General features: G+C 35.9%; 1 protein-coding gene across 2 annotated transcripts in view; it reads right to left on the reverse strand.

Moving 5' to 3' along the window:
• Nucleotides 1–26,470, reverse strand: part of SPAG16 (sperm associated antigen 16) — a gene marked incomplete at both ends in the record, with an annotated part of 885,965 nt that overhangs the window by 723,382 nt on the left and 136,113 nt on the right. For both annotated transcript variants that reach the window (XM_082657932.1, XM_082657931.1), the window contains one exon: nucleotides 19,315–19,442. In XM_082657932.1, the coding sequence (XP_082514058.1) occupies nucleotides 19,315–19,442 (128 nt within the window). The remainder of the gene's footprint in view (nucleotides 1–19,314; nucleotides 19,443–26,470) is intronic.

The following is a 26,470-nucleotide window of genomic DNA, read 5'->3' on the forward strand; positions in this document are numbered from 1 at the left end:
AACAAGTAAAAAAATTAAGAATATCTGTATCGATATATTTAAGAAAACACTTTAAAGCCCAAAGGTGGGAAAAAAGTGACGTAGAAAATCAGACATTTGGAAATTAGAACATAATAAGATGAATTGATAATTTGCAAATCTACCTTTAGGCAGTTTTTTTTAATGTTAATGGTCTATTAGTAGGCACTAAATTAATTATAATTATTTGACTCTCTGTTTCTCCATAATTTTGAAAGCATATAAAATTATATGTATTTTTGTTGTCTTTGTTATAAGCGTTTTAGAATATATTCAAGCTCTATTTACAAACCTCTCTAAAATTTGAATCTGGAATTATAACTGTGGTAGACAGAAAGATGTGCCATCCAGATCCCCATTTCAAGCCATGTCCAGCACTGGGGGAGTGTTACCAGCTATCAGCTTCTTCAGTGTCAACCTCAGCTGCAGAGGGCCACCTTGCCCAAGGTCATACCCTTCTAAGGGCCGGCAACTGAGAGAGACAGAGGTTTAAGGCAAGACCATTTTAGTCCAGTGAGGGGCATAACCCCGCTGGGTTGGCTGAGGCTTTGTCAGTTTTTCCCTGAGCCCAGTCCTTATCTCTCTCTTTCACAGCTATTGACAGGACCACCTCTAGGGATATGCGGCCAAGAGCAAATATTTTTTTGTGAGGCTCCTGTTTATATGTTGCATATATGTAACCTATAAACATATATGTTTACATGTTAATAATATACCATATATTGTTTAAACGAAAGATTTTATTTAAAATACATTGTCTCATGTCTCAGTTGGATACTGGCTTCATCTCTTCATGTTCAGATTCTGGAACTATCTTCTTGTTCTTTACTTTCAAATGTGCCACTCATGGCTAATTTCTTTTATCCAGTCATAGGAAAAAATATAGCTATACTATTATGACTTCACAATGCCATCCCTCTTCAGAACTTGTTTATATTGAACAATATAGATATTCTTGGCTCCGCAGTTCTCTAATCTGTTTATTATTTGATGCCCACATTATTGCTCATGACAATACATCATCCATCGTGAATACCGGCTTCCAATGACAGTCTCAAGCGATACTGGGATGCTTCATTGACATTGACCACAAATGAAAGTCTTACACAGAGCATGCAGAAAAGCATGAACAATAATTTATTTTGTGGTCATGCTAACTTTACCACTTGGAATAGTGACACATAAATGTAAAGCAACACATTACACCATAGAATTAGCATAAATGTAAAACAATACATTTTCAAACATGACTACTGTTGAACTCATTAGGTCATAATCACTTCTACACACCACCACTAGCAGAGAAGACAGGCAGGGAGCCTATGACCATGCTACTCATGCAAGGAATGTTTGTCCTTTATCAGGCATGGCTTAAGGCTGACTCAGAAGCCTATAATATAACCACATGGATTAGACAAAAGAAAGGCCATCAACTGGAAGAGCCCATCGGCTCTGTGCAGCACAGTCTCAAAAGCCCTCAAAAGAGACAGGCCCCACCATCCTGGAAGACTGCCTGAAAGTATGCTTCCAAGCCTGAGGAGGAGATGGGTGACCATCCTTGGGTGTTACAAACTAGGATTAGCGCAGCAAATTGGAAGATGGACAGGAGAGAACACATTCATAGATGGACAAGAGCCTACACCCAGATCCCTAAATTGTCCAATGTCCAGATTGAGATGTCACCCCATATCAGCATGTCAGGACCATTATGACAGCCCAATCCTGTGGGCTGTCTATGGAAGAATTACCATATCAGTAAGCAAGGGCAATTTGCTGACCAGGCCACCTTCCTGGAACAAGGATCCTGATATTGGGGTCCTGAAAAACCGCATAGGCACAAATTCAGGAGCTCCTCAGGGCATCTGGTTGAATCTACACTCAGGAGAGAGGATCAGAGAAGACCCCCAAAAAGGAGAAATGGGGATGCCAAGCATGTTGTCCGGCAGATGGCACTGTCAGCCCCAGACATTCTCAGATATCAAAGGAGGACTTAAAAATCTCAAGAAAGTCACTCCAAATGGTAGAACCCTCTGAGGCTCAGGGTAAGAGCAGGACGCCAATTTGTCTGAGGATAAGGGTGAAACTGGCTGCTGATCCTTAATAAAGATACCAAAACTCCTTTTGAGTAACTGCTTCCAGACAACACTGCTTTGAGAATAATTTATCTGGGAAGTTATGTAGAATAATCAAAAGTTGTTTAAATTATTAATAAAAGCAAAATTTGTGTGGATTGCTTTGTTGTTGTAATTTTGAAAAATTTTGTTTCCAAGGGAATTAAGGCAGTATCAGTCTCCTAGGGCTGCTCTAACAAAGTACCACTAAGTGGGTGGCTTAAAAGAGAAGAAACTTATTCTCTCACAGTGCTGGAGGCTGGAAGTCTAAAATCAAGGTGTGGGCAAGGCCAGTTCCTTCTGGAGGCTGTGAAGGAGAAACTGTCCTGTGACCGTCTCTTTTGACTCTCTCCTAACTTCTGGTGGTTGTTTGCAGTCCTTCTCATAACTTGGCTTGAGGCAGCATAACTCCAATCTCTGTCCTCATTGTTACATTGTGTTCTCCCTGTATGACTGTGTGTGTGTGTGTGTGTGTGTGTGTGTGTATCTCTTCTCTTCTTATAAGGACACTAGTCACATTGGATTTGGCCCATCCTAATCCAGAATGACTTCAATTTGATTACAATTGCAAAGATTTTATTTCCAAATATGACCACATTCACAGGTACCAGAAATTAGGACTTTAACATATCTTTTGGGGGGACACAATTCAACCTGAAACAAACATTATTCTATAAAAACATGTTTGCTCTAATTTCATTTTCTTATATAGATTTTACAGGAGAGTTGAATACAAAGACATTCTACAGAGGTGAAGAGAGATTGTTTCTAGAAGTAAATGTTAAAATTCTGAGACATAGTTTTAATTATAGCTCAAGGACAAAATATTAAGTCAATAAGAAACTGTAAGAGGATGAGTTGGCATAAAATTACAAGCTTTATATTCAACATTTCAGGAATGTTTCTAATGTAAAAAGTGATAGTAGATTAGAATGCACTAAATAAATTCAGAAACATGAAAATCAATTATGTTGAAACTTTTTCTATTTTTCCCATTTAATGAAAAAGCAACCATTTTATTTTCTTGAAAAAAATTTCCCCCACCTAATATAAACATTGCTCAATGCTTATACTCAAAGGTCAACTCGAAGGGAGATTTTCTCACATCCCACACTACCTCACAGTTTGCTTTAAGTGGCCCCCCTAATGTGATTATTATATTGTATTTTTAAGTATGTCACCCAACTAGACTTTGAGTTCTTTGAGGACAGGGACTTCCTTATTTCTGTAATTCCACCATCTTTAATAATGCCTGACACATATTAATAGTTAAGTAGATATTCTAGAATCAATTAATAAATGAGTGTATAAATCCATGATTGAAAGACCTATGAGTAATGATAAATCAACTTTTAACCCAGGGGCATTCCTCAGAAAGTAAAAAATGTAGATCATTTTCTTTAAAAGTAAAAAAGCTTTAATGTCAGTTCATATTTCAAGGAAAACAATGAAATGTTACAAAAGATCTTGGGCTTCATTTTGTTATCAATCCTTAGTAAAATGTATGGGCACCTATTAAAGAAAAAAATGATTGGGCCTTAGTGATGAATTGATTATTTTTATTATACCATTACTTAAATACACAAAAAACTAGGTATAACTTTTCACAGCTGATGTGAATTTCAGAGTATAATTTCATGTGAGCAAGAAATGTATCTTCTTTATCTTTCTCTGTCTTAACTGAGTTTCTCTGAGCAAAATTTCTTAGGTTGTCCCATTTTATAACAGCACTGGAGATAAGACCATAAGAACCTAAATATCTTCTGGCATCACTAAAATAATTCATTAATAGTTCACAGAAGTCTCAATAAAAACTTTTGGTTCCTGTTCTGTGGCCTATTTTGGTTCAGTAGCTCTCTTTCTGCTACTTCTGTTCCATTATCGGGAACACAGGAATCATTGGACAATTCCTACTCCATGCTGAAGGGCTGAAGCTGTGATGTTGTCTGTCTAGACACACCATGCAGCAGTTTCTTTTCTGGAATCTTGTCACATCCCTAGGGCTATACTTAGGAAATGGGGCACAGATTTCTTGTGTTCTTGGACCACGCAAAATTAGTTGGAGGTAAGGGAAAGGGAGTAGGCCCTGCTCTTAACACATTATGTTTCTCCACTGTGATTTAACTATTCCAGGAACCTTTTCTGCTCACCTAAGGGCCAAAGTTCTCCTAAGTAAGAAAGATTCTCTTTTTCCTCTTTCTCTAATTCTCTGTCATATTTTCCCCCACTGTGCAGAAGTACAGCACCAAACTATTCCAACTGTGATAATGGCAACAGGAAAAAGGGACTGCCATGGTAAAAAAAATCAGTTAATATTTCAATAATTTCTTTGATTCACATCTTATGCTTGTGTTAGGCAGAGCAGATGCACAAGCATGGATGGCTCAGGAAGCACTCCGTATGAGAGCAAGGGGACAGGAAGCTACTGAGGGAAGCAGGGGTTGGAAGTAGGGGTCAAAGTACAGAGGAATTTAGTTTTCATCTTTCCATAACAGGAAGTTGTCAATATGATAGTAAAATATAAATGCTACATGGTAGGTTTTCCTGTTTTGAAAGAATTTAGTGATTTTGGAGGATGAATTGGAAGTAGGAGAAATCAGTAGGAGGCTACTGAGTCCAGGTAAGAAATCAGGAAGACCTAATTTAAGTAACTTTTACAATGATTCAAATAACATGGATATCTACAAATATAAACTACTTATTTATTGGTTAGATATTTATTTAGTTCATTTCATGATTATATACAAGTTATGTTTTGCAGAAAATAAGTCATCTTAGATATTTACTTCGAATAAAAAATCAATTTACTTCTAAGTGATAAAATTTGAATATGATTATTAAGAGCCTTTAAAGACCCTTGATGCTGATAATAAGGGAACTATTATAATTTATCACATTAACACAGCTTTAGAACAGCATCTGTGATTAACCTAGAAAAATGTGTAGATTACTTATATTATCAAAAAGATTACATCCATCATAGTAAAATAACTTAATGGGATTCCATTTTAGGAATGGATAATAATTAATTATCTGGGTTATTAGCACAATTAGCATAGACTTGTATCTGTATTATCATAAATAATTTCAATTTTATAAATTATATTTCACTTTAGATCTATGAGAACTGAGAAAGTTAAAAATTAAAAATAATGACATTATGCTAAATTTCGATAGAACTTTTTTAATGAAGTAAACCGTAATTATAATATTTTTATATTATTTAGCCTAAACCTTCATTGAGAATAAAATATTCATTTAGGAAAGTCAACTGCATGGAGGGCAGCATTACAAGTGAATACCGTGGGTGCATTTCCTCAGCAGCCATGCACTCCTCAATAAACCACAATGTGAGAAATAATCTCTTGGTTTCTTTTGGACTGCTTATACTGAATTTACTATGGACCATCTAATTTTCCTATCAGCCTCTTTAAAATCCTCATATTATTGAACTCTTTGCAAAAGAGCGGCCACTCCATCTTTTCAAATCTCTCTTCTATCTTGGGTTTTGCAATACCATTCTGCCCTGGCTCTCTATCATACTCACAGTCAACCTGCTTGGCTTCATTCACTACTTCTACCTTCCTTTATAGAATCCTGATTTTGGTCCAGGTATTGAACTCTCCTCCATATAGCAATATGCTTTGTGACCAAAGCTATAAGGGAAAACTCAACAGTCCATGGTTGGAAGAGAGGATTTCTTTCTCTTTCCTATTGTGTATACATTTGCTGCTGCAATCATTTCATAAACATTAAGGGGATCAGCCTAATTATAAAACAGAAAGATGATGTGACAGAAATTCTATGTGCTTACTAACCTCAGCATAGGTTGCCCAGTCTCCACTGCAGCTAATTCAATACCATATGACTAAGTTCTGGAGATGTGTAATACTCCCAGGGCTGGCCATGAAACCCTCACAGGGATATTTCACTCTTTTTTAACTCTTCTCAGAACCTCAAAGGTCATGTGTTAAAGATGTCTGAGTTACAAAAGTAAATCCTAACTCGCTGAGATTTCCTGAGTCAACATTTGGAAAAAAGATGCCCAGGAAAGCTATCCAAATAGGAAAATCTCCATTGTCCAGGTTTTAGTGAGAAAAAAAATTTTATTGTATAAGTCCATGAAGCTCAAAATTGCCTAAGGACATGTATAAGAATGGATTGGAGGCAGAGTTATAAAAGAGATATCTGGAGAGCTAGCTTGGAGGTCCCTTTCTCAAAGTACTACATCCAGAGTAGAGAATGACTCAGCCACATTTACCATACTACATGTTTGGAGTAGAATCAGTACATTTATATACCAGCTTATCCAAAAGTTTAGTTTGTTTTTTGTTTAAATTACGCTCTACCCCCTTTATATGCATTTCTGCCTATTATTGACTTTTCGATGCCATTGAAAATTTGTTTCATCATTGCAATAACAGATTTTTTTCTTTTTTTGCCACACCATGCAGCTTGTGGGACCTTAGTTCCCCAACCAGGGATTGAACCCAGGCCCACAGCAGTGAAAGCTCAGGGTCCTAACCACTGGACTATCAGGGAATTCCCACAATAACAGAGTTTAACTCTGATTTTTATATATTAAAAGCCATTTTAGCTAATCAAGCTAAAATATAATCTGTACTTCTCTGTAACAAAAATATAATAGTATTTTATTTCATTTTTCTCCTAAACGTGAAAGGAAAATTACACATCTATAATGTTTTATTGGGCTTCACAAATAAAACAAAACTTAGAATCAAAGTATTGTGAGTACAAATATTTTAATAAAAAATAAAAGTTTGGAAAAAATACACTATATTTTTATATTTATAGATCAGTTCCTCTATTTTATATAGCCCTAATCTATTACTTTATGTCTACCAAAGATGAGACTAGAATGAACATGAGACCCTAAAGGAAACACAGCATTGTACTTTTGAAAGGTAAGAAGTATCTCCAGAATAAGTTAAGCTTGACGGTAGAAAAATTTTAATTTAAAATTCAGTACTAGGAAAGTATTACTATGTCAAGGATAAGAAATCCCAGGGAAAAATGAATCATGATATAAAGGCCCTTCCTAGCAGCAACAATCCATTTCGATGTGCTTTGGGTTTAAAGAAAAATTTTTAAATAAAAGAAATAATAATTATACAGTAGAAGAACCTTACATTTGTTTCCTTAAATCAAATTTTGCTTTTAGAACTAGTTTACTTCAAAACATTACAACCAAAAATGCAGGATTATAGTTTAAGAAGACACTAAGTGATTTATTTAAATATATTTATTTTCTGAATCTGGAAACAATGGTATTTTCTCTGAAATTGGCCTTCAAATCATGTTAGCTTTTGATTGATATTTCAAAAGTAGTGGCATTTGAAATTCATTCCTGCTCGAAAATCCAGGTCCCTACCTGAGCTGTCCATCCTGGTTTAGTTGACATAAAAAGCTAATAACATCATATGAAATTGTTCTCTCCAGTCAGTCTGAATATAAGTCAATGTGTAAATATCTGAATACCAAATAAGATAGCTTTGCATGAAAGAGACAAATTATTAAAAATAAGTTGAGCTTTGAGGTTTAAACTATGAAGAAAAGAAACACAGTGCTATGAAGGGAATAATGTGGATTATTCCCTAGTGGATCAGAGAAGTTCTTTCTGTATGAAACATACCTGAGAATTATGTATGGATTAACTGAACTCATTGTATTCAATTTTTCATTTCCAATTCACTAATTAACTAAGGCCAATTTCGTTTTACCACTATCCCCATGAAAAAGTGACTCTGTAATATTTAAGGTGACTTGTAATATTGCAGGTATATTTTTAGACCAAATCAACTTGACCTCGCAGTGGCATTCAGGATTGTTGACCATGTCTCCCATTTAGTTTTCCATGACATATTGCTTTCTGATTTCAGTGGTCCTATCTGCCTATCCTTTTACTTTCTTCTTTCACATCCTTTTGACTTACTCATTAAATGAGTAATTCAAGCTCCATTTTAAGGTCTTCTACTCTTTTCCCTCTTACCCTCAAACATTTCCTCCACCCTGATCACTTACTGTCATATATATATGAAGATGAATCACATCTTTAATCTTCAGTCTATTATCACCTCTGAACTCCAGATCCATATTAGTTTGATGTCTCACAGGCACATACAACTCACAGGCTCACAGGTATCACATTGACCACCTCCACCCAAACTTTGTCCTCTGTGAAATGCACCACCAACAACCCATTCTGAGGTTTTACAGAGGACAATATAACAAAGAGCATGTACCATTTCTAAGAATAAGGGTATAGTTATATCATCAACATCTAAAATATCCATTATACACTCAAATTCCACTGAACATCTTTTAAGTTATAACCAAATAGAAAACTATAAACCATTAAAGGGCTATATATACTAAAACTGCTCATCTCTTTTTCTTCTCTGTTTTTGACCTTAATTCTTATAATTGCACCAAAGATTTCAGGCAAAGGTTTAATAAGTCATAGTGAATTCCTCAGAGATATTTATGAACCATGTTTATGATGTGGTAAATATTTTGGTCTCCTCCACCTAGAAATATTTATAGAAAATATCAACAGTCAGTCAAAGGCTGTGGGAATTTACTTTCATTTATCATTTAAATTACTGGAGAAAAGCACACAATGTGATGGATACTGTTTCTATTTAGTAAGCTTAAAGTGTAAATCGTTTATTTTTCCTGAAGATCTTGCTCTAGTCAAATGAGTAATCTACTTCTCTATCTAAAACTGTCATTTCTTACAATGCGTTACTGTAACTTTTTTAAAAAAAATGAAGGAGTAAAGAATGATCAGATCTGAAAAAAGACTTAGTTCTAGAATCACAGGTTAGAGCTTAAGCAGATGGCAACAGAGATTCAGGTGGCACAGCAAGTCATGTTGACCACAAATTACCAGTTTTCAGTCAAACAGCATCAGAATTCAAAGGTGAAGCTCAATAGGTGTACAATACTTACAGGTCCAGGTTAGTAATTGAAGAATGGCTTAACTCTATTTTTGTATGTAAAAGGGGCCCTGTCTCAGGTCACTACATTGGTGAGAGGAGACCCGGTCAGAGGAAGAGGATAGAGACAGCAGATGGGCAGAACATCTACTGAGTATATATCATGTTCCAGGAATAATGCCATGTACTATTATGTAGACCATTTCATTGAATCCTTACAGCCTGGGAAGTGTTTTCTTTTTCTTGATCTGTCCAGGTCATAGACCAATGTCCTGAGTACATTTGACAAGTGTTGCCAAATAAATGGCTGCTTGCATGATTACCTGTGGCAATTTTCTTTTTACTACACAATGCTAAATATTACAAGAGGACCTTCAAAACTAGTAACAGAGAAAACACCCAGAGACACTAGTTGGAACCCATGGGAATATACTACAAATTAGGGAACAAGGGACTGGTTAGCACTGATTACCATGAAACCTAGCAGAGATGGGAAACTGCATCATGTAGTTGAGACTTGTTCAGCATCCATTCCTTTTAACAACAACCAGGCTTTTTATTTTTTTTGGAGCCGCCCACCCTTTATTATCAGCTATGTGGATTGATACCATCCCCATCTTAAGTACTGATTTTTTTATATCAGGATAGTGACCATTTTCCTCGTCACAATATTCAACTATGGGACGGCACTTAATCCAATCAGTCAATGAGACACAGGGTAGTACTTGCCTAAACTTGCAGGAAAGAGAACTTCCATTCTCTTTCTTTAAGAGCTATGGAAGGAGATCCTTCCCTAGATGGCGTTGTGAAAGAATATGAAGTCTAGAACCACTTCAGCCATTTTGCTCCACTGAAAGGAGAACCTGGAGTCTGAGGATAATGCTAATACAAAAGGCAGAATAAACAAAAAAACAGTGAAATCAGGTACTTAGTGATATTTTTAAACACTGAATTAAGCTTGGCCTGAAGCCACTCCTACTTCTGATCGTCTCAGTTTATTGATCCAATAACTCCCTTTCATCTTTTAACCAATTTATGTTGTATTTTTCAGTCACTTTCAACATAAAGTTTCCGAACTTATACTGGTGGCAGATGGGATCTCAGCATGGCTCAGCTGATAAGTAGTCTCCAAAATGGCCATCAGGAGAGTTATTTAATGAGTCCCAGTGCAGAAACTGACAGGGTGACATCAAGTGATACCTACGTTATAAGTGGATAATATAATTTTAAAAGTTGGCTATATGCATAGCACAGGGAGATCAGCTCAGCACTTTGTGTCCACCTAGAGGGGTGGGATAGGGAGGGTGGGAGGGAGATGCAAGAGGGAGAAGACATGGGGATATATGTATATGTATAGCTGATTCACTTTGTTATAAAGCAGAAACTAACACACCATTGTAAAGCAATTATACTCCAGTAAAGACGTTAAAAAAATAATAAAAATAATAAAAATATGAAAGTTGGCTCTAGAAATATGACTGCACACAAAATATTCACTCAATCCATGCATTCATTCCTTCAACACACACCAGGCACCTCCTGTATGTCAGGGGCTGTTCATGGTCAGACACGGTCTGTTTTCTCAAGAGTCCTTGCTGAGGGTTTGGGAGACATAAACATATAAATATATCATCTTTGGGATTTAATAGGACCTGTTCTATATGCCCCTTTATTATATTATGCATCTAGTACCAAGAGGGTAGAAAGGAGGTTTGATTTATAGGTGGAGGTTTCTTTAGGTTTCTTGATATTTACAAATAGAAAAAGGCGGGAAATGCATTCCAGTCAAAGGAACATGGCTAAGACATGAACATCTGAAAAGACTTCACTGAGTCTAGAGCATAGTGGTATAGCGGCTAGCAGTACAGTAAGAGATAGAAAAATAGGCTGGAGCTAGATTGGGAAGAGCCAAGTGTGTCTTGAGGGCTTAAAATATAATTAAAAATTTTAAAGCAGAAATAAGATATCAGATCACTTTAGAAAGATTACTATAATGACAGTAAAGAGGATAAATTAAAGTTGAAGGAACAACTGGAGGTAGAGAGATGAGTAGGAGGCTGTTGGGGGAGCCTAAGTGACAGTTGATGGACTGTGAGAAATGAATAGTGCACAACTCATTTTGGATACAGAATACACAGACTTAAGTTACTGATTGAATGTGATAGTAAGTGGTCAGGAGGACCTAAGACTCACAGATCATCTTAGGTAACTATATGGATGATAATGAATGACACAAACCAAAATGGGAGAAAGAAGAAGGTGAAGGTGGAGGGGAGGGGATGGTAGAAGAGAGAATTGGCTTTGAGAACTACTAAGTTTGATGTGCTCACAAGACACGCAAGTTGAAGTGTCCTATTTTATAAGGTACTCTGAGTTACTAGCGATTGCCTTGGGATGATGTCAGTAATTTTAAATTAAGGTTGGATTCAAAGTACAAATATTATTACATATGTTGGATGTATACATCTAATAAAAAGTTTTATTATGTCCCTTAGATTATAAAACACTATTGATAGTGGCCACATAAAAAATTGCCAAAATTAGTTTAAGATTTAAACCTACTGGCACAAGCACTGATATTTACAGCTCATTCACCATATAACTATGAACAGCAAGAAAAAAATAAATTATGGGATATCATTTCATCTGCATCAATTTAGTACGGATTAAAGACAAGGTCTTGGCAAGTTTAGGTGAGACACCCCAAGTAATGACAAAAATTGCTGAAACCACTGATTACTTGTACTTCATCAAATCTTGTCATCTCTAACTTTTAAACTGAATTATTAGTATATGTGTGAATATGATATAGTTTGAAACACTAAATAAATTGTTAAAAAGAAAAAGAAATATATTGATACTTGTCCTAAACCATCTTGCCTGACATTCTGTATTACAAAGATTAACCTTTGCTTTTAACTTCCGTTTCTTTTTCTATTACACAGTAGATAATAGTAAATACTAGTAAGCAGCTAAGCAAGAAACTAGAGTGAGAGATAGTTTCCATATTTATTGCAAAATTATTATTGCATTATCATTCCATGAAATTTGACTTTCCTCATCATAATAATATACTCCAGAAAAAGTTTTATGTAAAAACTGAAGGACTAGTTGTTTGTTTGTTTTTTTTCCAAAAAGTGAAGCTATGTCCTAAGGGAGACTAGCATAATTTCATTTTTACCAGCCTTAGTTAATAAGTGGGATTTTTATGCATTGTTGGTGCTACATATAATTGCTATATATAATTATAATATGCCCAACAATACCTTCTTGTAGGTCACTGTGGTTATTATTATGGATCTGGATAATTAAAACAGAATGAAAAACTGTTATAGCCCCAGAAGGGTAACTGTCAGTATCTCTGTGAGTCTATGCAGCACTGGAACTGAAAATGCTTTGTGCATCATCTGTGACCAATGAAAAGACCTTTCCATAATTTTAGCTGTAAGTTGATCCACAAAACAAATCAGGGCACCTTCTGGAAGATGACAGCTGCTCAACAAATCCAAAGTGCCTAAACAAACTTAGTTTAAAGCTGAAGACAGATACGTGCAAAGTCACTAAAGACAATCCGAAATAAATTGAAAATCTAATCTCCTAATTAAATGATGTATTTATTTGTGGAACACACCTAAAAAGATAAATGGGTCATAAAAATATATGTTTACATTTACTGTAAATTCATGTACCTTTTCCTTCTTAAAAGTTTAGGCCATAAGTATTATCATTATTTAATGGAAGCTAACTGAATACCTTAGTACTTTGACAGTAAATTACAAAACCAGCACAATATATCTTCATATTATAGAAAATGTTTTAAAGTATTCTGTACACTACTTGTAAGAAATGATTACAAATATTTTTATTTGAATATAATTATTACCCTTCTAAGGAGAATTTTTTGATGCTTCAAGAAACTATAAGTTATTTTCCTTTGATAATTCAAAGTTTAAGTATACACTTTGCTCTAATATATTGCTTGTCTGTTTGGGGATAAAAACAGCATAAAAATTACACTATGACTTAAGCTTATTATAAATATACATTGTAAAATGCCAGTTAAATGTATAGTTATAAAAAGAATTTAATATTTAATTTGGAAACTCACATTTTAGAATATAATCGTGGTTTTTATAAACATATATAATTTATAGCCAGAACAAGATGAGAAATATTGACCCATGCTAAAAAATTACATTTCTATAACACCCATTTTTTTTGCATTAAAAGGTACTTAGTCACTTTTTCCATTTCTGGTGACTGCTTCCATGGAAGTGCATGGAATAGTACTGACATGAACCTAACCACTTGCCAGGGAGCACACATAGCTATGAACTGTGTTCACAGGAGAATCTAAGGGTCCCATCCACATCTAAGTCCACTTGGAAGTTTAATAGGCCTCCCAAACTTAACATGCCAAACCCCACATTCCAAACCTGGCTCTCCCTTAGCCTTGAAATTAACGGCCACTCTGTCTTCACTGGCTCTGACCATAAACCTTGAAGTCAACCCTAATTGCCCTCTCTCTCACCCGACATCCTGCCAACCCAAAAATCCTGCTCACTCTCTCATCAAAAAAATTCTTACCACTTAGCCTCTATAACACTATCATCCTAGGCCAGGAAATCTTTACAGTTCTCTTGAATTATTGAAATAGCTCCTAACTAGTCTGCCAGCTTCTACCTTTAACCCCCATTGACAGTCTAATTTCCATACAGTAGTCAGAGCACCTTGTTGTTATATAAGCCAAATTGCATAATTCTTCTCAAAATCCTCTAAAAACTTTCCAACATTCTCAGAATAAAATTCACAATCCTCCTTACTATGATCTATAAGGCCCTAAGTCACACTCTCTCTGGTCCCCAAATACCTAACTTAGTTTTCTCCTCCTCTTCTGCAAGCTCACTTACTCTGTTTATACTGGACTCCTTGTTGGAACATTTTGGACATGTTCCCACCTCAAGGGCTTTGCATTCGTTGTTCTCTCACCTCTAACCGTCTTCCTTATTCTCTGCATGTATCACTTCCTCACCCACTTCAGGTTTTCATTATGCATCACCTTCTCAGAACAGCCGTGGCCTCTGTGTTTAACCTCAAGCCAACAGGAACCTCTATTCCATTTCCCTCTGTCTGCTTTGTGTTTCTCTATAGCACTATGGTCATCAAACATACTATAGCATATACGTGTTCACTACTGTTTATTACTTGTTCCCTGTAACACATGTAAGCTTCCTGGGAACAGATTTCTATGTATTTAATTAATTGTCCAGAATAGTGTCTGATAAATGCTCAATAAATTTTTGTACAATGAATGTGAAAGTACCTTCAGTCTGTTTTTTTTTAAAATTCCACTCATCTTATAGAGCCTAACTCATCCATTTTCACAAAAATATAGTGCATTAGTCAGGGCAATTAAAGCAGTACCTCACACAAAGCATGATGAAGGTTGGAGAACTCTCCAAGCACACATGACTCAGAGATCCACGTGCCTTCTAGCACACAGTTTGTCACTTTCAAAGTCCTCTGATTCCAGCTATGAGGATGAAGTCACAGACAGCAGAGAATCCCAATGGGGGTCTTAAGGGTTAACACACTTCAGAAGAATGGGAGATAAGATCTTCCAGTGGGCCCAGGGAGGAGGAAACTGAATTGGTGAGAATCTAGCTAGTCTCTAGCCACCCATAAACTAGAAAAATACTAAGATTTCATGTACTTTTTCATTTTTATAAAGTACTTTAAAATTTATGTTGCATGCCTACTAAAAACCATGGTGGAAATTAAGTAGAATGATAGGACTGACAGTGACTGGAGGAATGAGGAGTAAAACATTAGTCACATATTTCAGGAACTGCCTCTCCAAGGAGGTGTTATTTGAACTGAGATTTTAGAGATAAGAATGAGCCAGGTGTGCACAAACTGGAGAAGTAACAACACAAGTAGAGGGAAGAGCTAGTGTAAAGACCTGGGGGCAGAGAGAAGTGAGGCATGTTTGCAGAATAGTGAGAAGACGGGGTAGCTGAGTCCTGGGCAAGGAAGCAGGGGAGAGCATGTGGTCAACACAATGGGAGGAGGGCAGAAGTCCCAACTTGCAGAGCCTTGTAGGCCCCAGTAAGAAGTTTGGATCTTACTTTAAAACAAGGGGAAGACATTATTGTACCAAAAGCAGCGAATCTTATCTGATTTACATTTTTAAAAGATCAGTTTGGCTATTGTGAAGTAAGTGAATTACTGGGTAACGTGGGGTGAATTAGTAGGCTTTTGCAATAGCAAGAGAGATGGTCATGGTAATATAGATAGAGAGAAGTGGGAAAATGTAAATATGTTCTGGAGGAAAAGCCTATCAGACTTACTCTTAGATTTAATGGTGGGAATTGCAGGGTGAGAGAATGAGTAGTTAAAACTACTCCTAGGCTTTTAGCTTTAGTAAATTAATACAAGTTTACATTTTGCTTTTGCAAAAATGGGGAAGATCAGGAGACCCATTTTTCTGAGGGAAAATAAGAGTTCTTCCTGAGCATGATAATTCGGAGAAGCCTATTCGATATTCAAACTCAAGTGAGATGGCAATGGTAGAGATATTCCCAAGGTGATTATCTGTCACTATATGGAGAGTGTTTAAAGTCTGAGCTTGGAAGAGGCCACCTGAGAAGATGCAGACAGTGAAAAAATGAAGCTCTGAGGCTGAGCCTGGGGCAATTTATCAACTGGAAGTCTAGCAGAAGCGAAGCAGCCTGCTGAGAAGGCACTGAGTAGGACAGCCTGGGACTCAGCAGGAAGACCAGGACCATGCAAATAATGGGAGTCAGGAGAGTAAACGCAGAGGTGGTGGTTGTATTGACTGCAGCTGAGAGGAGAGGAAAATGAGAATGGAGAAGTGGCCACTGGCGGTGGGCACCGAAGCAAGGAATGACTGACAAGAGTTACTTCCAGAGCAGAGGAAAGGAAGGGAGCTCCACTGGAGGGGAGAATGGAAGCGCAAGTGGAAGCTGTTAGCTCAGTCAGCAGTACTGTCAACTTTTTTACTGAAAGTGAGCAGAGCAGCTTCTAGGAAAACAGCATAGGTTTGGTGGGGGGTTGTAGGTTCAAGAAAAAGTCTTTTTTTTAAACTAATAGGAGTTACTGGAGTATATTTTCTAGGCTGATGGGAACCATCCTGTGAAAGTAGGAGAAAGACATCTATCTCAGAACTTAAAAACTCTGTTAACTAATCTGATTTAAAATCCTTCTGGTTCTTCAACCTATGAAACTGCACTCTATAAAAATGCAAATTAGTAAGACATTAAAATTCTTTTAATTATCTGGAATTTAATATGCATTTATTTTATTATGACCTTGTTGGAAAAATATACTAAAATACATTTTAGTAAATCTGTGTTTTCCAGGGAAAGAACGCACAATTAAATTCTCCACTTAAACACAATCTAATCAATTATTTTAATACTTAAGTTTAAAGCAATTATCCTACGTCAAGCTTGTCAGGGGAAAAAAGTATCTTGGCCAAACTCATAGGTTATATAGTTGTATGTTACTGACATACCTGTATGCTTGATTGTAAAAATAGAAACTATTTCCTTGGGCTTTTTCTATAAAATACCTTGTGGTTCATTCACTGTTTTATGGTCTGCTTTTGAGTTAACCAGACCTGATACAAAATTTTTCTCTGTGTTTCTCAAGGTCTCTGAGCCTCATCTGTGTGCGTGTGTGTGTGTGTGTAAGAGAGAGAGAAAAAAAGATAAAAAATATATATATATATGGAGAGAGAGAGCTGGGGGAAAAATAGCTGAATCTTGGTATTGAAAGATGCTTTGTAAAACAGTTTATTGTTATTACTGATATTCTTTCATGATCATTGTCATTACTATCATTGTTATTTTGATGAAGTTAAGGAACCTATATACCATAGAGGAAGAACTTTATTTCCACTGATGATAATTGAAAAACAAAATAAATAAATTCACAGTTACTTATAAAACAAAAAACATTTTTTATTCTTTAAAGAAACATAATTGAGTCAATAAACATTATACTATTAAAGACCTATAAAGTACCAAACCTCTGTGTGTGTATATGGGGTGGTGGGAGCAGGGTAATTCAGTTTTAAATGAAGAACAGAGAATATGAAATTATCTGAGAAACACTAGAAATTTACAGTTGAATTTTATATTATGGCTAGTTAAGGATTGGTGGTATAGAATGAGAGTACAGAGAAAGTAGTAGAATAAAATAGGTGGGAGAGAGAAAAACAAACCTGTGACCAAGAAGAAATGGCGGTATAACGAAGCGAAACTGAGACAAATTGGAAAAGAAGAAACAGGCCAAAAAAAGGCCCAGGTAAATGAGTTGGCCCAAAGTCACAGCTTAATTTTCCTTTGAGGTATGTTACACTAGAAGATTAGTGATTAGTTTTCTACTCACAATTCTTTTTTTTGCTTTTTTTTTACTGCCTAACTCATAATGCTAGAATCTTCTCTCCTCATGGGCTAACTAGTGAAGATTATGACAGAGAAATTATTCCCTGGGTTGCAGTAGTAGTTATCAGGGCAGCTGTCTTTCCAAAGTCTGCAAATAAATTAATGTGGAATCCAGACTTTGTTTCTGACTAAGAGTCAAATGTTTCCCTCTTTCTCTTCTCCACATTTTCATTTAGTAAATGCTTTTCCCTTAACCTCCACTTAATCGTTGGTCAACATTTCCCATTCTCTCTGTAAAACACTCTGGCTGTGCTAGCAGTGCCCTGACTGCTCAGAGCTTCCAGACCATGCCCCAGCAGACCAGCACAAGCCACTCCCACCAGCTAAGGTCCACTATCACAAAGAGTCAGAGGAGTTTGTTACTAAACCTCATAAGCCAGTTGCATTTGCTACTATAATGTAATTAAAAACTAATCAAGGTGATGAAATATAAGTGTGATAAGAAGAATTGCTATCAATGAAAATTAAATTAATGCCATGGAAATGTGAGGAGATCATCTTCTGAGCATCTGAAGTTCTTGTTTCAGATTAAGAAAATCATAAAATTGTTAGTGATACATTATTGGTATAGCTTATGCAAGAAATATGATGTAGAATTCCAATCAACAGTCACTTAAGGAAAGAAAAAGCCATGGCCTTACATCAAAAGACTGTCATGTGAATGCAAATGAACTGTTTTAAGTTGAAATAGAATACTTAAGGTATGAATGTATCATTATTATGGTTCCTTTTACTAACAGATCTTTTCAATTCATTAACCTACTGGTTTTGGTCATGGCAGAGTCTTGCTACATGAAAATAATCAAACAAATAGGTCTTAGAAAGTGAATATACATACAGTCATCAAGAGCAAGGTAAACTTTGCAAAATAAAACAAAACAAAACAAGAAAAACCTCACCACAGTTAAGTGTAGGTTATTAGAGTTGGTTAACATCCTCTTCTGAGACATTTTTCCTCATTAAGTATAAGAGGAGCAATTACATAATGTTTGCTATACATCTTTGTACAAATTTCTTAAAAATCAATAATATAAACTTGGGATTATATGAACAAATACAAGAAAACAATATTACTTACCTAAACCATAATCAAAATGATGTATCCATGATTATTTACAAAAACTGACCACTTAGTAAAATTTTAAAGTACCATAGAAATCTACTGTAGAATGTATATTTACTGATTCTCCACAGAAATATTTTTCTCAAACACTCTGAATAGGAGTAGTATAAATTTTATAAGATTTAAAATGTTTCTTATGAATGTAAATATGCAGATTCATAAAACTTATTAGCAAGTAATAAGTTTTGCTTTTAAACTGATGTGATTATGGTTCACAAAACTATGGTCCTCAAAACAAAACAAAATAATGTGTTAATGTGGAAAAAAACATACACTGATAAAATTTTAAGTAAAATAATCAAATGAAATGCATAGCTGCTGAGATCCTATTTTTAAAACAAATCCTACAAACCTCTCTAAAAACAATCTGTGCTTTATTTTAAGCCAGAACTGCAACCTCTACATTAAAAATGCACAGTAGTGCACTTAGGCTGTACTGCCACCAAGTGCCTAAACCAGTTAGTTTTGAGACTCTTGCAACAGCTTTAAGCGGATTCTTTCAGTGCTATAAGTAGCAATTTCAGAAACAGGCTAAGAGCAAAACACTTTGACCATAAACAGCTATAAGAGTATCAAAATTTAGACATGACAATAAAATCTCAAAGGTATTAATAAAACATCAAGAATCTTACCAGCTCACTGGAAGTTCGTGAAGTCTAAATATGTCATTCAGCTTGTAGTCAAATTTTGCTGGACAAATATTTTCTTTGCATAAACACAGGTTTGGATTTGGTTGCATATCAGAGGGAAACACTGAATCCTAGAGAAAAAAATATAGCAAGAGTTCTGTGTAAAATAGACAACTCATTGCAAACACTGATACAGTTTTATTTAATATTATATTAGAATATAAATGCTACTATTATAATCCATCAGGATTTACCTTAAATCCCTTATTCCTGATTTTAGTTTTGAGAAAATATGTAAAAAACATAAAATTTTAAATAAGGCATATATCTACTTGCATAAATCTAAACTGCATACTACATGGTAAAAATTACTTGAAAAAAATCCCCTTATTGAATTACAATGAAGCACAATATAGCATTGTCTTATATTATTGGTCTATTGTCCTTTTGCAATGTTTCCATCCCCAACAGTAACATCAACAAAATCTGTGATTATTTTTATACTCCTTTTGTTCTCTATAAGTGGGGAACTAAACACATTTTAATTGGATAACAAAATAACATTTATTAATTGATAATTACGGTTTTCTTTAAATCTGAGGACATAGGGCTAAATTAAAGGTACTTACTAAAGATAAAAAATTTCTGTCATAATCATTTTAAATCTCACATACATTAGAATCGACATCTTCCATGTGTTGCTCATTTCCCTCCCCACCCAGCAAACTCTAACGAGAGATAAAAGATCATTTTCAGCCCATGACAAAGTGGTCTCTCCTCAGTGGAAAGAAGACATGCTATGAATAGCACTTAATTAACACTTAATGATGGATGGATTAATGGTTCAATTCTACACAAAAAGGAAGTAATCAATCCGCTTACCCTTAACACTTTAAAACTGCCTTTAAAAGAGGGAGACATACTATTCATTTGCACACTCATTCATTTATTCAAAAAATATTTATGAGTGCTACTTTATCCCAAACATTATTCTAGGCATAGGGAATCCACCAATGAGCAAAGCAGATAAAAAGATTTGCCCTGGGCTTCCCTGGTGGTGCAGTGGTTGAGAGTCCGCCTGCCGATGCAGGGGACGCAGGTTCGTGCCCCGGTCCGGGAAGATCCCACATGCCGCAGAGCGGCTGGGCCCGTGAGCCATGGCCACTGAGCCTGCGCGTCCAGAGCCTGTGCTCCGCAATGGGAGGGGCCACAACAGTGAGAGGCCCACGTATCGCAAAAAAAAAGATTTGCCCTTGTGGAGGTTACATTGCAACAGATTCTTTATTATATCCTCAGAGTTGGAAAATGATAAAGCCAATTTTCATAACTGAAGTATTTTTCTGATCAAGAAAGTAATATACATCCTTATAGAAATTTTATGCATTTTATAATATTACAAAGAAAAAAATTAAAATTATTCTTACCACCCTGGTATAATTACTATTATCACTCTGGTTTAAGAATTTGTCTGCCTCTCTTTCTCAATTTTTACAAAACTGGAACCACGCTCTATTATCCACCCTCCATTTTTCATTTAACATTATATTACTGCATTTTCACAGTATTTAGTCTATTTTGAAAGAATGATAAATGTCATATTTTACTTAACATCAGCTATATTTGTTTGCCTCATGATTATCGATGCTGTGAACAAGGTTTTCTGTCTATAAATCTGCACTCACAATTTAGAAGTATAAATAAATAATAATCCAAATAAAATTAACATTTAACAAAAAACATGATACCTCTTCATGGATTGCTCTTTAGAATTGTTACATGAATTCACACCCCTGCCAGTTATATAGTGATATATACAATGTACCACATCTTTGCTAAGGGCACATTCACACATGCACATATTTCTTTCTCTTACGAATATTTATTATTGAGTGTCTATTTCAGGGCAGGCACTGGTTTCAGCTCTTACAATATATCACTGACCAAAGTAGACCTTGTGGAACTTGCATTCTAGCATCAGGACGCCATAAACAATAAAATAATAAATATGTAATTACATGATAAAAAGTCTGAAAAAACTGTTGCTAATTCATATATAAAACTATTTCATTGGTGTTTTGCCAATGAATTGATTAGATTAACTATTTTTGTATTTCTTTTTGTACTTCATTTTCTCTCAACTGTATATTTATGCCTTTTGCCCCTTTTCCTATTGTTGTGATGGTACCTCATTTTAATAATATTGCTTGGGCTGGAAATGGAGGTAGGATAAATTATTATGTTGGAAAACATAGCAAGGTGGAGCAGGATCCATTCTGAGTATAATTTTTTGACTACATGGAAATATCTAGAACCATGAACTTATTATCTACAGCAACTTGTATAACCACTGTTAAACCGATCATTATATAAAACTAATACAGGCATTTAATAAACCTAATCAACTACAACCTGTTTGATATATAGGGAAATATAATAATAACTGAACAACTATTTTAAAAGAAGATTTACAAGAGCAGTAAAGGAGACAATAGCCAATAAATTGGCAGGCACGATCAGAAAGGTAAATACAGGATACCTAAATAAGGACAGTGCATAGAGGAAGGAAAATAAATCTTAAAACTATTCTTCAAGCTACATAACCATTATCATTCCTTTGTACTGACAAGGTACAATTTGAGGGCAAAGCTAAACTCTCAGTAAGGTGCTTTGACAGGTCAATGGTCTCAACTCTAAGGACATGTTGAAATTACCATGTAGCTTTTTAAACCATACCAATACCACCAAGCCCCACCCCAGACCAATTAAGTAATAATTTCTGAAAGAGAGGCTCTGACACTGGTATTTATTTTATTTTAAAGCTCCCCATGTGAAATAAATGTCAGGATTGAAAATCTTGGCTTTTCCTCACAATTCAGCTTTACTACATACTAGTATGTGAATTTAGTCAAGCTACTTAACAAACTTTCTAAGCTGTATTCTCCCACCTGTAAAATACAATCAAAATCATACTGAATTCATAGACTGCTATGAGGATTAAGTGAGATAATCTCTGTAGAGCACTAATCATATGCTTGGCATCTAATAAATCCTTAATAAACATTAGCTATTTCTGTGTTTATTATTGCTGCAACTAGTGGCACATGTTAATTTCAACTGGTGAGTAAATTCATTGAGTTATTTCATACTTTACTTATTATAAAATACTCTATCTTAATCAAATTCCAGGATTAATTTCTCCTGGTATGCTGATTACAGCAGACTCTACTATGACCCGACCTGTCAGAATACAGTCTCATATCTGTTAACTGCTGGCTATCTCTCTTCGTCCCAGGATCAATAATAAAAGGAGTCCTTACTTCATTGGCCAGCCAGTTGAGGTTAAATACAGCCTTGCTGCTTATATTCATAGGATGAAACACCAGATGGGTAACTTTCTCTCCATTTCAGTGATATATCAGTTAGGCATCCCCTGTACCTATCCTGATTGGGAAGCCAATTATTTATTTTGGCCTCCTTCCACATTAGTCTCTTGGGTACCCAGGCTCCATATCTATGCCATTTGACTTGTGTCTGCTTCTCTATCTTGTTTATTGTTTTCCATTGAGCTAACATTCATGGGAATTGCCCAGAACAACCTTGAATCTGAAGCTCAAAATTATTCACTCAGGCATTCACTTAACATTTGAGTGTTTCCTTTGTGTCGGGCATTAGTGTAGTTTACCAGACCACAAATATAAGTAGAATACACTCCTTCCATTGCAAGGACTCAGTCTCAAGAAGAAACAATATAAATGAAAAGAAAAGCTAGAGTAGAAATATGCAGAAGATATTTAGGTGAAGAAATAAGCAATGAAACTATTGGAACGAAGTAGATGAAATTATCATAAGTTGCATATATTGTGATTACATTGATAGATGACAGAGAAAGATAGATAATGTGTATGAAGCCAAGTGGAAAAAGGAATTATAAAGAGGCCACATTACTACAAATGTACTACAAATTATAAAAGTAGCAACCTTCATACATGCAATGAATGAACAGAAGATATAAAAGAAAAATATTTCATCAAATCTAGCAACAATAAAATATACAATACCTCACAGAACACTAATAAGAAATTTACTAAACCTACAGAAAGAAAAACACACTTTATTCAGAGATATAAAGCAAGGGCTGATTGAATATAGATAGTCCATGGACTAAGATAGAAAGTCTATTAATGAACTTCAGAAGTTTGATTTAAATATTTAATTCAATTCAAATACAAACTTCAGTGTGAATTTTGAGGAGTCTTAGAAAATTATTCTAAAATTAATCTGGAATAACAAACCAGGCAAAATTGCATTGACATTTATAATATCTCCATTTTACAGCTGAGAAAACAAACTCATAGTAATTAATCCAAATACAAACAAAAAGTTTAAGTGTAAATGACTCCAAATCAAACAATTTTTCAACTATTACAAAATGATTACTAAACAAGAATGGAATATTTCCTTAATCATTCAGTTATCAAATTGAACAAAGACATAATTTTTGATAATATAATAATGCAAACTGTTGGACAAGATACGGAAAAAAAATATTCTCTCACTTGGGGTGAGTGTAAACTGATTTGACTTTTCAAAGAAATTTCTATCGAAATAAAAATTGACTTGGTAATTCCACAGCTAGGAATTTGCCTTGTGGATATTCTCACAAAGTTTCACCAGATTACATACACAAGTTTTCTTTTCTGTTTATGTTTTTTATTTATTTGTTTTTGTGATTTGCTTTTGTTTTCTAATACACAGCATTTCTTACAATATAAGATATTAAAAGCAATCTAACTGTGCATCAATACCTTGATTTACTTTAAAAATTATAGTACTACTCTGGTGTACTACCTTTAAATAGAATGAGGTACATGAAGTGCTGATATAACCCTAGCACACCAGTATGGCCCTGTCAGTTGTTAAAATACTGAAAGATATTCATACTACTTGGAAAACAGCTGATACCCTGAGCACATACTCCATATTCCTCTCACTCCCACATTCTAGCTCCTTCTATGGGTACAACCCCTGCCCCTGACTTATTCATTTTATTGCCTAATTAAGGTCATTTCTGGCACACCTGGGGCTCCAGGACCATTCTCCCACCCTACATCCAGCATCCATTCTGATTGGTCAGTGCTTATGCTCTAATGGTTGTCAAATATTTTGAATATCACTCTAAATTTATATATACTTATACAAAATTAACTCTATATTATTAACTTAAAACATTTATAGAATAGCATATAAGGAAAATCATTCCATTTTTATAAAATAAAAAAAGGTTCTACATAGGTAAGTGCTAATGTATCTTTGAAACATTTTTAGAGAGAGACAGAGAGAGCAAGAATCTTAACAGTGGTCACCGGGAGGAGATCAAGATGGCAGAGCAGGAGGATGTGGAGCTCACCAACCACCACGAACACATCAAAAATTCATCAACATGTGGAGCAATTCTCATTGAAAACAAACTGGAGACTGGCAGAAAGACTCTTACACAAACAACACTGTAAGAAAGATCCAGACGTAGTCAGGTAGGAAGGTAAGGGAAGTGATCAGATCGGTACCTGAGCCCCTAAGAGGGGACACAGAAGAGGAGCGAGATTACACAGGCTTGGCAACCCTTCCTGGGGGGTGGGCAGTTGAAACCCCGTATTGGGTGTCCCAGCCCTGGGGTATGACGCCAAGAGGATAAGTCCCCTTAGCTGGTTTGAAAACCAGTGAGACTGACAGTGGGACTGTAAGAAACTGAGACTCTGCTTGTGAAAAGTGCACACATGCTTGCTTACTCCCAAAACAAGGCAGAGGAAGCAGACTGAAACTGCCCAGGACTTGGGCCAGTTTCCCACAACCGCCCCAGCAGGCTCCTCAGCTTGAGCTGAGAACTGGCTCCCATCCCTCTTGCTCCATGGTGCAGCTGCACACTAGGTTGAAGGCTGCCACAGGCAAGGAGAGTGCACAGATGTGGGGGACGGAGCCAGCTCAGACCTGACAGAGCATCCAAATGGAGCGAGGGCAAACATTACTGCTGTTCATAAGGGCAGGAGATGAGGAGTGGTCTGGAGCTCTGACTGGTTCCAGGACCACCCTACCACATGCCCCAGCCCATGCTAAGCACCTGCTCTGGCCCCTCTTGCTCTATAACGCAGCTCCCCACTAGGGCAGAGGCTGCTACTTCTAAGGAAGGTATGGAGTTGTGAGGGAAGGAGTTGACTCAGACCTGACACAGCATCTGAAAGGGGCAAAAGAAGCCATTACTGGCATTCGTGAGGGACAGCAGATCAGGAGTGTTCTGGAGCTCTGACTGGTGCTGGGACCACCTCAGCCTGCACGTCGGCCCATGCCAAGCTCCTGCTCCAGCCCCTCTTGTTTCAGCAATGCTCCTCTCTGGACTGAACATGTCAATGCTTGGGGCAGAAAGCACACACTTCTAGGGAACAGAACCAGATCAGACATGAACACCAGGGCTTCTGCTCCAGCAACATGGGATTCAACCCACCCCCGATATGGTGGTGTTGGCTATGGAGCAGAAAAGAAGCCCCAGCTAACATCTGGCTCTGGTCCTAGCTCTTCCATCTCCAGTCCTACCTACTACCGATGTGATGGCTGCTAGCACACACTGACTGATGACATGACTTCTGCTCACTTCAGATTCAGCTCTGCCACCAAAGCCATTGGACACATGCAGACAATATAGGGACATTCCCACAGAAGGACAGGAATATGTAACTAACTGTTTGAACTAATTTCATAAAGATGGAGAAATTAAGCAAAATGAGAAAACAGAGAATTTTTTTTTCAAAAGAAAGAACAACAAAAACCTGAAAAAACAATTAATGAAACAGACATAAACAATTTACCAGAGTAAAAAGTTCAAAGGATTAGTAATAAGAATGCTAAATGAACTAGAGAAAAGAATAGATGAACATGGTGAGGATTTTAATGAGAAACTAGTCAGAATTGAAAAATACAATAACTGAAATGAAAAACACACTAGAAAGAATTAAAAGTAGACTAGGTGATAGAGAAGAACACGTAAGTGATCTGGAAGATAGGATGATGAAAATCACCCAATGAAAACAGCAAAAAGAAAAATAAATTTTAAAAATGAGAACAGTTTAAGGAACTTTTATGACAATATCAAGCAGACCAACATTCACAT

This window comes from Grampus griseus, assembly GCF_964374135.1.
Source record: "Grampus griseus genome assembly, chromosome: 7".
Lineage (NCBI taxonomy): Eukaryota > Metazoa > Chordata > Mammalia > Artiodactyla > Delphinidae > Grampus > Grampus griseus.